At 47.3% G+C, this 14,277-nt stretch overlaps 1 protein-coding gene across 5 annotated transcripts in view; it reads left to right on the top strand.

Annotated features, from left to right (window-relative positions):
* The window catches only part of LOC146172612 (uncharacterized), an 83,685-nt gene that overhangs the window by 50,037 nt on the left and 19,371 nt on the right, over positions 1-14,277 (top strand). For all 5 annotated transcript variants that reach the window (XM_084586085.1, XM_084586082.1, XM_084586083.1 and 2 more), the window contains one exon: positions 6,972-7,058. In XM_084586085.1, coding sequence (XP_084442211.1) covers positions 6,972-7,058 — 87 coding nt within the window. The remainder of the gene's footprint in view (positions 1-6,971; positions 7,059-14,277) is intronic.

The raw sequence follows: 14,277 nt of genomic DNA, 5'->3' as shown, positions 1-14,277 counted from the left end.
AGAAAGACGTTGGAAAAGACTCTCGTGCTGGACGCGCTGCCGTTAACCAACTGAGCTCCCTGCATTATCGCCCTGTTTTTCAGCGCTCCGAAGTCTTACCCCCGTCGTAACAAATTGGCGGAGGTGCTGGGTTAGACTACTATCAAGACGGATCCTCGACCGTTGGAGCTTTATCGGAGCTGTTGCCTCGCTGGTCTCCCACCCCTTTCAACAAGAATGCAGCAGACTACCGAGCAGCCCCGAACATCAACTCGGGACCCTCTACTCCCGTCTGTGCTGCCGACCACCATGAATGCGAAGCTACCGTTTCGCGAGCCTTATTCCTTTGCTGGCCAAGCAGGGGAAGATGTTGATGACTGGCTCACTCATATTTGAATGTGTGAGCCGCTAGAACCGCTGGGATTCGGTGGCTAAACTAGCGAATGTTGTATTCTTGAAGCAAACAGCCTTGATGTGGTATGAGAACCACGAGGACTCCCTGAAAATATGGGAAGGCTTTGTCGCAGCAATCAGTGAATGTTTCGGTGGCCTAGCTTCAAAGAGGAAACAGGCCGAGCAGACACTTGCTCAGAGGACCCAGACCCAGGCAGCAGGAGAAACTAGCACTACCTACATCGAGGCCATACTGAAGTTGTGCAAGACCGTCGACAGCAAAATGACTGAGGACGATAAAGTAGGCCATCTGCTCAAGGGCATTGCGGAAGACGTCAACCTCTTCCTCATTGCCAAGGACAACTTCAGTACGGTCTCTGGCGTTATGCGACAATACCGAACATTGGAGACCCTAAAGACTCGCCGCATTACACCGAAATTTGGACGACTCGCAAATGTCACTACAGTGGGTAGTATTGAAGAGTCGCCTCCTGTACGCCATCCGTGGATTCGGTCGAGATAAGATGTCACGACGTGAGCAGCGTGCCTGGCCCAATGGCTTCGGAAGTGACGTTTATGCTCTTCCAACCTATGGGGGTGCGTGCCCGCCGATGTCCGCAAATGTCACCGACTTCGCCTGCCGCGAAGACCTGTACGCCCCGCGACCAAGACCCGAAGAGAATTACCAACAATTCTGTTATCATCAGCGCAGAGATCCTCGCCCTTACTCTAGTCGTCATCATCATCATCAACCTGACTATACCCACTGCAGGGCAAAGGTTTCTCCCATATTTCTCCACTTAGCCCGGTTCTGTGCTAGCTGCTTCCACTTACCCCTGCGAACTTCTTAACCTCATCCTCCCAATTAACTTTCTGCAGCCCCCTGCTACGCTTTCCTTCCCTTGGAATCCAGTTTGTTACGCTAAGCGACCATCGGTTTTCCTCTCTTCGCACTACATGTCCTGCCCATGTCCATTTCTTCTTCTTAATTTCTACTAGAATGTCGGTAACTTGAGTTATTTCTCTGACCCACTCTGCCCGCTTCCTATCTCTTAATGTTACCCCTACCATTTTTCGTTCTATAGCCCTCTGGGATGGAGCGCATTTGGCATGCACTCAGATTATGACTAGCAGCTTACCGGTATCGCTAAAGAGGAAAGTATATAACAGTTGCATCTTACCTGCACTCACCTATGCGGCTGAAACATGGAGGCTAACCAAGAGAGTTCTACTTAATCTGATGACTCTAGTCGTACTTCGCGCCAATCGCGGGACAGCTACATCATCCCGGAATCACCATCTAGGTATTCGTCGCTGCCTACCATGCAGGAATTAGCTGACACGCCACTCTTTGATCGACCTCTTCTGGTGTGCTACCGGTGTGGTTCCGCGGGTCACATTTCCCGCTACTGCAATCCGCGCGCATCGTTCAGGAATCTCCCGACAGCATCGAGCCGACGCGCCGTTCAGCCCTACATTGACACCTATCGGCCAGAACATCCTTCTCGGAGGGGCCGTTTGCAAAACGAAGGGTTCCGCAGCCACTCTCTAGCGTCTGACCGTAGTGTAACACCACCTCCGTCATTTCGTGTGCGCCGTTCCCCGTCACCACGGCGCCGATCTCCACCACCCTTGCAGGAAAATTAGCCAGCGCGGCCGATGGAGGTGAGGTCGGTGGACAATGTGCGCTTCTACCTAGTATTCCTCCGTCTGTGCACATGTTAAAAAACAAGGTTAACGTAGTCGTTGAGGGTTTGTCTACATTGGCGTTGGTAGACACTGGTGCTACTATTTCGGTCATGAGTTTAGAATTTAAGAATCTTTTGAAGAACAGTCATGTTGATTTGGGAGAAAACTGATAATTTTCATGGAGTGAGTGGAGAGTTAAGGCATCCGGTTGGGGTGTGCAGCTTTAAAGTTTCTTTAGAAGGCGCAGTATTTCCGGCGGAGTTTGTAGTACTGCCCCGATCTACACAAGACGTAATCTTGGGAATTGACTTCCTGCGTTTGTGCGGCGCTACAGTTTATAGCCGGACGGGAGCGCTAAGTATTAGTGGTTCTCTTCCTCGTGAGCTTTTGGAAGAGTCTTCAAATTATGAAGACGTTTTGTGTGTGTGTGTGTGATGAAGTCATCGTACCACCACATTGTGCAGTGTGCGTCCAGGTGTTCAGCTCCCGTGCCATTAACGACACATTTGAGGCTTCTGTGCCTCCTCTTCATTCACAGTGCGCAAAGAAAAATGTGTTAGTGCCGCATTGTTTGAGTTGTGGGAAAGAGGGCCGTACCGGACTGTGGACTATAAATTGCTCTCCGGAACCGGTTGTTTTTCAAGCAAGCTTGAAACTATCTTCATTTAGCAACTCTATACCGAATTACGTAGCTCTCATTACTCCTTCTCCCGAAAACCCTGCTTCTCACTCGCCCGCTGACTAGAAGCTTGTTCCGATGATCAGCGCATCTTTGAACGCCTCGCAACGCCAGATTTTGACGAGCCTATTGTCTCAACACGTCTCCGTCTTTGATTTCGCGCCGTCCGACGGCTCGCAACGTTTTCCTTTGTCTCGCGCACGCTATAGGATTCACACGGGATCTGCCCATCCGATTCGTCAAAAGCCATACCGTGTGTTGCTATCAGAGCTTAAGATCATCACCGAGCAAGTCCAAGACATGTTGAACAGGGGCGTAATATAGGAATCCTCTAGTTTTTGGGCTGCTCCAGTGATCTCTGTAAAGAAAAAAGACAGAAAATGGATGTTCTGAATCGACTATCGTCGCCTCAACTCCATCACTAAACAGGATGAGTGTCCTTTCTCGCGCATTGACGATGCCATAGATTGCCTTTTCTCCGTGTCCTATTTTTCTTCAGTTAATTTGCGATCGGGGTATTGGCTGATTCCGATGGGCCCTGCTGACAAGGAAAAAAACTGCATTTGTTACACCGGACGGCATATTTGAATTTAACGTGATGTCCTTCGACCTATGTAATGCGCCGGTCACATTTGAAAGATTTATGGACACAATACAATACGTGGCCTCAAGTGGGAAATCTGCATGTGCTATTTAGACGATGTTATTTTTGGCCGGACTTTTGCTGAAATAACACGCGACTCGGTATTGTTTTAGATTGCCTGTAGAAGGCTGGTTTTGTCCTGAATTCTAAAAAGTGCCGTTTTGGCGAACGTCAAGCGCTGGTACTCAGGCATCTCTTTGACTGCGATGGAGTTCGGCCAGATCCACAGAAGACCGCAGCAGTTACAGCATTCCAACGACCCCAAACTCAAAAGGAGCTCCGCAGTTTTCTGGGGCTGTGTTCTTACTTTCGGCAATTTATCCCAAGGGTTTTCAATGTCACCTACCCTCTGACATCCCTTTTACAAAAGGATGTCCCTTTCGACTGGACCTCAGATTGTAACGCGTCTTTCCGTCAGCAAAAGTTTCTGCTTACGTCACATCCCATAATACGGCACTTCAACCCCTCCGCTCCGACTGAAGTCCACACTGATGCAAGTGGTATTGGTGTTGGCGCTGGTCTTGTGCAACGTTTGGGAACCGGCGAGCATACTATTGCGTATGCCGGACATTCCTTCAGCAAACCTGAGCGTAACTGCACTCTTACGGAGCAGGAGTGTCTCGCTGTAGTTTTCGCTGTTCAGCGGTTTCGGTGCTACCTATATGAACGCCATTTCACGGTTGTGACGGACCATCATGCCCTGTGCTGTCTCGTCAACCTTCATGATCCATCTGGTCGTCTGGCACGCTGGGTCCTTCGTCTGCAGGAGTACGACTTCACTGTTTCGTACAAGAGTGGCAGCAAATACGTCGATTCAGACTGTCTTTCACGTCTTCCCATTCCTACGACCGAATGTGACTCTGCTGATTTCGATCACTACATCACTTCTGCCGTGCCAGAGTTTCCCGACGCCTAGGCTCTGCGGACTGCGCAAGAAACCGACATAAGCCTCGAGTCACTGGTTGCGGCGGCGCGGGATTCCACTGCTTCGCGCCCATTTTGTCTCCGTGATTGCCTTCTGTAAAAAAAGGCTTACTCAAGCACTGGCACGAATTTTCTGCCTGTGGTTTCCGAGAGCTACCGCTCACGCATCCTGCGTGCCATGCACGACGACCTCATTTCCGGTCACCTTGTTTCTGCACGAACGCTCCACCGTGCCCGCGGCTGGTTTTATTGGCTAAAGATGCGCCAGACGACTGAGCGCTATGTGGCAAGCTGCACTAAGTGCCAACGACACAAACTTCCAGCCCCGCCGGGGTGGCACAGTGGTTACGGCGCTCGACTACTGTTCCCAAGGTTGCGGGATCGAATCCCGGCCTCGGCGGCAACTTTTCAATGGAGGTGAAAAGCAAGGCGCCCGTGTGCTGTGCGATGTCAGTGCACGTTAAAGAACCCCAGGTGGTCGAAATTTCCGGAGTCCTCCACTACGGCGTCTCTCATAGCCTTAGTTGCTTTGGGACGTTAAACCCCTCAAACCAACAAACTTCCTACGTCCACGCCGCAGGGCCTGCTGCATCGTGTGACTACACCACGGGGTGCATTCGAGAAATTCGGAATCGAACTTATGGGTCCCTTCCCGAAGTCTTCTGACCGAAATCGTTGGATCGTGATTTGTGCCGACTACCTCACCTGCTAATGCGAAATTTCCACTCTTCCTTCAGCACCACTCACCACGTGTCCCTTTTCTTGCTGCGTTTTGTCATCCTCCGCAATGGATATCCGCGAGTGATCATCTGTGACGGAGGTCGCCAGTTTATGGCAGATGCTGGGAAAGAGCTTCTTCGTTTGTGCGCGTCTCATTTTCGACATTCCACACCATATCACCCTAAAACTAATGGCCTGACGGAGCGCACAAACCGCACACTCGCCAACATGCTGGTATGGACATTGTATCTGATCACAAGAACTGGGATGCCATACTGCCGTTTATAACGTATGCTTCAACACTGCAACACATGAGACGACCGGCTACAGCCGATTGTTTCTTTTAATGCCCGTCCTCCTCGATATTGTCTAGACACAATTCTTCCTTACTCCGTCCATGACGCACCGTGCTTCGCGGAAACTCTTTGTCCAGCCGAAGAAGCTCGCCGTCTCGCCCGTTTGCGAATTCTCGCTTCAGGAGATTGTTCAAAGGCTCGGTTCGACAGCCAGCATAACCATGTTCGTACATCTCTCGAGACAAGTGTGGCTTTGGCGACCTCTCCGAAAGCGAGGTTTAGCCCAGAAAATGTTCGCGCATTACGCCGGCCCTTACGTTGTGCTCGAGCGTGTCAGCGAAGTGAACTACCGAATAGCACGTATGACAGCCAGTGGTTGTCGCTCAGTCACAACCGAAGTTGCCTATGTCGCCCGGATGAAGCCGTGTCAGTCTCGTGGAAACGAATAACTACCTCGCCCCGGGGACTTCTTCTCAGGGGGACAATGTAACAGTCCTGAAGAAGATGAAGCTTACACAACAAGTGAAGGAGAAAGACGTTGGAAAAGGCTCTCGTGCTGGACTCTCTGCCCTTGACCAATTGAGCTCCCTGCCCTATCGTCCTGTTGTTCAGCGCTCCGACGTCTTACCCCTGTCGTATCAATATCATAGTAATTGCTGGTGTATGAAATGGGATCCCAACTCTCACTTTTTCTCGATATTGCATGTACAGCAAAGCCTTCCCCCCCCCCTGTCAGGGTGATTTATGAAAACATTTCTGTGACCATTCAATTTGTCAATTTCACAGCCTTGATAATACCACTTTCCGGTCACCATTACTATGGTTAACATTAACAAAAACTGCTTCATTAGGTGATCAATGTTATCCTAATTCTTGCTGAACCTGCATTTATGTCAGGTAACAATTTGCGCGAAGATTCATGATGATTAATAGATTCTGGTAAGGCAAACTGCTGATAATACATGCGAAAAAAACTGAGGTCAACGAGCGAATGAAAAAAGCACGGTAGGTGTGCGTAGCAAAAGCAAAGACTAGTCACACGCTATTTAGTTGCATTGTTTAGCACTACATCATGTTTTGTTCGGGACCTAAAGCGGACAATGCTGTTGGGACCTAAAGCGGACAATGCTGTTGCTTTGCTTAGTATTCATTTTGGTACACGATGACAAATTTCGATGACGGATGTTTAAATGGGCTTTTTATGGCCATACCAATCCGATAAAAAATGACCGCAGTGCTCTTACGTTGTTCACATGTGACACATTGAATCTCAATATTGCATTTCTCAGAGTATTGCTCTGACTACAACAGCCTGCTTTAGACATCCTGTACCTTGATATCTATAGGCCCTGACATTTCGCATCTAGCACATTGTTTTCCGTTTCAATCGTTTTGTTGTTTTCGAGCACAGCGCCCAGCGTTTCTTTCAGTTCATCAGTAGTATTGAGGGCATAATACAGGCTTGCTGTAAGTGTCTTCTGTTCGTTCACGAATCTGATTTTGCAAATGCTACATTTTTTTGCGAAATAATTTGATCTGCAGAAGCAATTCCTCTTTTAAACTTATCTCTATGCGCGCCTATGAAATTTGTTTCCTAAATTTGTGGTGTTATTTTCAGGATCTAAATATATTGAATCAAATTTTGCAGGAGCGCTTCGCATCGTTGCTTCGCTTCGCATTTCTTTCCTCGTTACGGGACCTGTTGCATCGGCCTTGCAGCCAATCCGATACTCAGGTGAGTCTTATAACGAAAGCGTCCGGAGAAGGGCTCTACTATCAGATGCTGTAGCTTCGGCTGTGTGGAGAATCCGCCTGTCGCGCAGTTTCTCTCCTCAATGCGTATTTTACCTCGTAAAGGCGCAACATCTATTCACGAAACTCTTTTAGTCAGTGTTACCATTTTAAGCGCCAGCTACAAAACATAGAAGTAAAACTGGCACTAAAAATAACAGAAATAAATAATTACAAAAATTTAGATGTGCTGCCTCATACATGCTCGTTTTCGTACACTACACCATTACCCCAGAGTTCTCATTTGTCTACATTAACCCACACGGTCAATAACATCCGATGGACGTCCGGATAAAATCCGTATATCCGAAGCAGGATCGGGACATCCGCCGGAAAACAAAACACACACGAAAACGGTCATCCGGACTAAGATGTGCGTCGATTTACGAGGGAGCGTCTTTCTTGGAATAATATTCAAACAATTATTTACGAAGGTGTTCTCTCGATCCAGACCTCAGCAAGGATTTACAGTTCACGTCTGGGCACTCATGCGTCTGATGGATTAATGAGGGCTACCAAGGGAATTTGAGACTTACGTGCAATCATTACAGCACCAATGTACTAATAAAAAAAGTCCCCGCCAATCATTGCGGTTTATATCAAATTATCATAGGTCGCGTTTTCGTGCGAGCTATCTATTTACGAATCTATCGGACTGGTTCTGCGGCGATTGTGCGCAAGCTTGTTCGCGCAGCTGCATGGACGCGCTCAATGCACTTTGATCCTATTTTCTACATTTGTGATGCCACTACCCGTAAAGCAAAATCCTCATTTCATGAAATTCAATCGCACATGTATTTAACCAGCGCATCGAACGCATGGCGGAAGATGTACTATACTATGCATGCTCGAATGGTTCCACCGAAGCATCAACGTTTCATCTGCCATGTTTGATTACATATATAAAAATCAGAGATCTCTTTTGCTTTGTCTTGTTTCGTCGGTGTTGTGGATGGTAAAAAAAGAAAGGAGAAAGAAAAGAAGGAAATGGAAAAGATGAAATTTGAAAAAAGAAGGAAAACCAAAAGAAGTAAAAAGGAGAAAAATAAAAAAGAAGGGAAAATGACAGTAGGGAAAATGACAGTAGGGAAAATGACAGCAGGGAAAAAGATAATAAGGAAAAGGACAATAAAGAAGGTCAATAAGGAAAAAGGGCAATAAGCGAAATGACAATAAGGCCAAGGAAAGAAAGAAGTAAAACGAAAATGAGGAAATAGGTAGGGGAGTAAAATGGAGGAAAAATAAAAACGTATTGTAGAATATATTTTTATTCGCTGTATATTTTCGACAGCTGCGTCCAAGCGGATCGCATGTTACTGAGTCCCCTTATAGTTTTTCCTTTTTGCAGGCCATTTTATGCCGGGCATGTATGACCACACTGCGCCAGAAGCGAGTTGTAGCCTACGCGAGGAATGTGCGCACGTCCAGATATTGTGAACTCTATTTAGCAGATGCATTTTCTTCCTGACACATTTCAGCCGTGGCGCAGGATTTACGGCGCTCGATATCTGTACACAAGGATGCGCGATCAAGTATCGGCCGCGGCTGCCGCTTTTAGACGTAGGCAAAAAGCGAGGCGTCCGTATGCTGTGCGTTACAGAACCCCAGGAGTCGAAATTTCGGAGCCCTCTACTAGGGCGTCTCTCACAACCTGAGTTGCATTGATACTGTAAACAGCATGAGCCAAACCACCCTCTTCGTGACAAGTATTTCTTGTAAATATTCTGCAGAAATCACAATTCTTGAGGTTGCTATCCGTAAAGCGTTTTGGCACCACATTACAGTTTAGCCGCTTCGTAAATGTCCCCACGCAGTCATGCACAAACCAGCAGCAACAGTTACGCATTTTGTTGGAACATTGCACCACCGCTGAAGAATCGGCGCCAGCGATCATCGAATTTACAATGTCCCCCGTTTCTACATTAAGCATACCGTATGATTCACTACGCATCGGAGAGCTCCTTTGAGGACTTGTCGCAGACCACACCATAGAACGTCGCGGTCGCCACCCCGTAGTAACGCGACATTGTACAAACTATTAAAAGATAAGTGAAGTGAAATACCTTAGGCCAAACCTGCTTTTGGATGTTTCTTATCTGCTCGGCGAATCAGGACCCTAAAATCGGTAAATTATGCGCACGTGTTCTGCATCTATAGGCATTTTGCTGCTTTAACATCTGTAAGTACGGTTTTATCTTGGGTGATATCTCGCAATAAGACGCGTATAAACCCACCTTCAGCTACTGAGCCCTCTGAGTATAGTAAATATCGCTCACTTTTCGCCCACCGAGGGCGCGTCATGTACGGAAAACCATGTACAGAAAAGGCACCTCCAATATCTAAAAATCTTGCGCTAGATGCTGACCCCAGGTGCTGACCCCAGATGGAGCGAATACTCTAAAACAGCATTCTTGCAGAGTGGCACCTGCGCATTGTTGACTCTACAGGGAATTGCACTATCTCTTACGTTTATTACCACATTAGCAATGCAAATTGGGTAATAAAGACAAGTTCATAAACATCATCATCATCATCATAAGCCTGACTATACCCACTGCAGGGCGAAGGCTGTGCTAGCTGCATCCACTTGACCCCTGCGAACCTAACTTTCTGCCGCCCTCTGCTATGCTTTCCTTCCCTTGGAGTTCAGTTTTTTATCCTAAGCGACCATCGGTTATCCTCTCTTCGCACTACAAGTCCTGCCCATGCCCTTTTCTTCTTCTTGATTTCCACTGGCATGTCAGTAACTTGAGTTATTCCTCTGACGCACTCTGCACGCTTCCTATCTCTTAATGTTACCCCCAACATTTTTCGCTGCATAGCCCTTTGCGTTGTCCTCAAATTAAGTAGAACCCTCTTGGTTAACCTCCATGTTTCAGCCCCATAGGTGAGTACAGGTAAGATGCAACTGTTGTATACTTTCCTCTTGAGCGATACCAGTAAGCTGCTAGTCCTAATCTGCGCATACTTGCCAAACGCGCTCTATCCCAATCTTATTCTTCTTGTTATTTCCTTTTCATGGTCCGGATCTGCGGTTACTGCCTGTCCGATGGTTCGCTACCTAACGTAAACTTATGTTCCTTCCCGAGGCTGTTGAACATTACCTTAGTCTTCTGCATATTGATTTTCAAGCCTACCTTTCTGCTTTTCCTGCCTTGGTCATCAACCATTATTTGCAGTTCATCCCCCGAGTAACTTAGCAAAGCAATGTCATCAGCAAATCGCAGATTGCTGAGGTATTCTCCATCTACCCATATCTCTAACTGCTCCCATTCCAAGTCTCTGAATACTTCCTCAAAGCAAGCCGTGAATAGTACTGGGGAGATCGTGTCTCCTTGCCTAACACCTTTCTTTATGGGAATTTTGTTACTTTCTTTGTGCAGAACTATGGTTGCTGTGCAGCCACTACATATATCTTCCAGAACTTTCATGTACGGCTCGTCTACCCCCTGATTTCACAATGCCTGTATCACCGCCGAGGTTTCTACTGACTGAAATGCTTTTTCGTAATCAATGAATGCTATGTATAAGGGCTGGTTATATTCCGAACATTTTTCTACCATCTCATGGATGGTATGGATATGATCAATAGTAGAGTATCGTTTCCGAAAACCATCTTGATCCTTTGCTTGATTGCAGTCTAAGGTTGTCCTGATTCTATTAGCGATTACCTTAGTAAATACCTTATACGTAACAGACAGTAAGCTTATTGGTCTGTAATATGTAAGGTCCTTAGCGTCCCTTTTCTTATGAATGAGGATAATGTTTGCATTCTTTCATGTTTCCGGTACTCTCGATGACACCAGGCACTGCGTATACAGGGTGGCCAGGTTTTCTAGCACGATATCCCCTCCGTCCTTCGACAAATCTGTAGTTATCTGATCCTTTCTAGCTGATTTCTCCCTTTTCATTGTTTCTAATGCTTTCTTGATTTCGTCCTTCATCACTTGTGGAACGTCTGAAAGTTTTTTCTCTACCGTCAATCTCATTACGGTCCTGACTACTTTGGCTACTGTAGAGATCTGTATAGAGCTCCTCGGCTACTAAAGACAAGTTATTTTGTCTAATTAACACAAATTTGACACCAAAGTATGACTCGCGATACATCATCAAATATGGTGAGGCGACAAAAATTAAAGTAGGATAATATGCCTCTACCCGTGCCACTAAGTATAACAGGCTCAGGCAAATCGTGCATAAATAAATTGGTCGTGACGGACAAGCTTGGTCTTTGTTTTGCACCCGTAGGCGAAAAAACCCGAAGGCTCCAAAAAATTGGCAGTGGCTTAGCTTGGGTAAGGCTGGAAGATTGCAAAAGCAACGCCTTGTTTCAGCTGGTAGTTTGGACATGGTTGCCCCGTATTGCTTATGCATGAATTCCCTCTGGACACAACATAGTTCTACTGTAATTGTGCTTTATTTATTCCGTTGAATACGCTTCGGTGAACCGTGAAGAAATGGCTTTTGGTCTGTACGTCGGTGATGACATAGTCTTCGGAATGCCTATTTTTCACCAACATCTTTGGCATTAAGAGCGTCCATGGAACTTGTCTCGGCTTGCTCTTCTCTCTGTTCCGGCATTTCTTCAGCACGGCGTTTTCTTCTGTTGACATTGTGTCGCTCCACACTATTCATAGGTTCTTCACCAACATCTTTGGTATTAAAAGTGTCCATGAAACTTGTCTCCGAAGTTTCACTTGGCCGTTCCTTATCAAGCGATCTTGACCGGCGTGCTCGCCAGGCTGTTACATACGCATGATGTTTAGCTCGCCGTTCTTCCCGCTCTTCGTCTGTTTATTCTGCACGGCGCCGTTGCTTGGCCGCAGCAGATCGTTCCATTGTCGCCTTGCGCACATCATCCGACATAGCGCACTGAGAGGAGCGCAGCTGTAGCCCCCTGTTTTATCCCGCTCTAGCGAGCGCTTTCTCTCGGCAGCGGCGCAGCCGGCCTGTGAAGCCTCATCTCCGCCATCGATGGCGCTAGCTAGGTCCCCGTCTCTCGGTCTACCGTGATGTCACGCGGTCACGTTGCAACGGCGTAACGTCACCGCTCCGGCTCTTGTGAAGCCTCACCTCCGCCATCGATGGCGCGAGCCGGGGCCCCGTCTCTCGGTCTGTCGTGACGTCACACGGTCACGTGGCGCGCAGCTGTGTGAGGAGGCACCGCGACCATCAATGGCAGAAAGTGCAAGCAGTATTGCTTTCGCAATAAAAAACGTAGCGAATTCTATATAACGGCTCACAGCCGGAGAGCCGGCCCAGTGAGATTTCCCGTATTCTCCCCCTGGAAAGTAGCAAGGATGGGATCGGACTTTGGAAAGGGAAGTAGGATTTAGGGTAGGGTTATGCAAGTTGAGAAGGGATCGCGGCAGCATGGATTTTCTCGAATGATTCTGATCGAATCGCGCTCCATTCCGCGCCTCTGTTGAGGGCGATCACTCGCCTTAGCCGAAATGGACGGCTCTCGGACTTCAAGCGTATTCTCAAACCACATCACGTTCGCCTGATCTCCGCTACCAGAGACAAATTGTTGGGCCACTTTGGAGTCCCCCATCCCCCAATTCAGATTCCCCCGCCCCGACTGTACTAGGGCTACTTGGGAGGCGCATGTCGTCGTACTGCGATTCTCTTACCCTTATTTCAAGGTACTTGGAAGCAGTGCCCGAGGTCTCTTCCCAGTTGTAGACCCTTCCCAAGTAGCACGGCGTCAACGGGCCGCCAGCAGCCTAGTAGTGGGAGACCCGGCAACATTATTGGGGCCAATAATGGAATTCCATTGGGGCGCTACCTGTGCCAACATTTGATCACATCAGGCTGGCTTTCCTGCAATGACCACCAATGACAGACTAGCCTTATTATTGGCATAGAGCCTCACTCAACGGCTATTCAATACTTCAAGCAAGCTTATTCACGGGCGTTTCAGAACTGCTATCCATCGAGGATCGTCGGCTGCCCAACATAGCCTGCCGAGCTTGTCCACTGGCTTTGCATCATAGGCATGCAGGCATCCCATTAATGTTGAATGATTGTTTTTGTGGTGGCCATTTTTTATTTGATGGCTGTTACGGTGGAGAGGCAGCTAAGGTCATCACTCCCCCAACACAGGGTTGCATTTATTTTTGTGCTGGCATTTTACATGCAGCTAATATTATATATACATCATCCTGAAAGTATACATGCACACAAAAAGCCAGAAGGGTTCGTTTCATGAATATTTATTAGGTGCGCATGTGGTACATAGTGAAAAAAAAACTCCAGGCAGAATTCTTTCAGACTTCCAGGACTTCACCTGCCGTTGGGTTCATTGACAAGATGTCAGCTGATCCCAGGTTGTAAGAGACGCCGCAATAATGCAAGCTTCAGGTGTCTGCCAAGCCATCATCTCTAGCATGAGCCTTTTGCTCTCGGTTAAAAAGACAGCAACTTTGAGCATCACTTGCCGATGTATGCTTGAGCAGCTTGCATGTCACCATCTTCGGTTTCGCACAAAACAACTGCAATCAAAAACAAAAATAAGAGACAGTGTCATGCAGAATTATGATTTTTTTCGTACATCTTAGGCAAACTGTTTACAAGCTGTAACGTTGCAACTGTTACAAAAGTTTGTGTGTCCATGTCAGTGTGCTGAAATTGGAATATATATTCTGTTGTCTGTTTGCTGCAATATGATTAAAGAAAAAACGTACCTGACTCCGGGCGTGCATAAACAGCAGATAAACACTTTCTATTAATCACATCAGATGCCTACGACTGACAAGATGATTATTTTCCAGGAATACGCCGCACTTTAAAAAAATGAATATCTTGCCGGTCCTCCAGCACAGCCTTGCAAGCAGCGTCAACAGAAGCAGCCCAAGAGGAAATTGGCATTCAAAGCTCCGTCCTAGTGATGCTGAGTCTACTCCTGCAGGGAAGCGCAGCAACATGGCAGGCAAATAATGCCCCGAATTCTCCCCCAGAACCTACTCACTTACGAACATATATCTTAAAATAAAGGGCCAGTGGTACTCACAATGAGTTGCACACTTTTCTAATATCCGCGAGACAGGAATAGTTGCGCAGATGGGATAGTGATTCGTTCAACCATCGGGCAACCATAAGCCCGCCTCGTGCGGCAGTAGGCCATATGTGGCCCTTTTTCTTCTTCAACCAACATTTTGGTT

This window comes from Amblyomma maculatum, unplaced genomic scaffold (assembly GCF_055883805.1).
Source record: "Amblyomma maculatum isolate TAMU_Amacu unplaced genomic scaffold, ASM5588380v1 scaffold_13, whole genome shotgun sequence".
Lineage (NCBI taxonomy): Eukaryota > Metazoa > Arthropoda > Arachnida > Ixodida > Ixodidae > Amblyomma > Amblyomma maculatum.
This window is presented reverse-complemented; position numbering and strand designations above follow the sequence as displayed.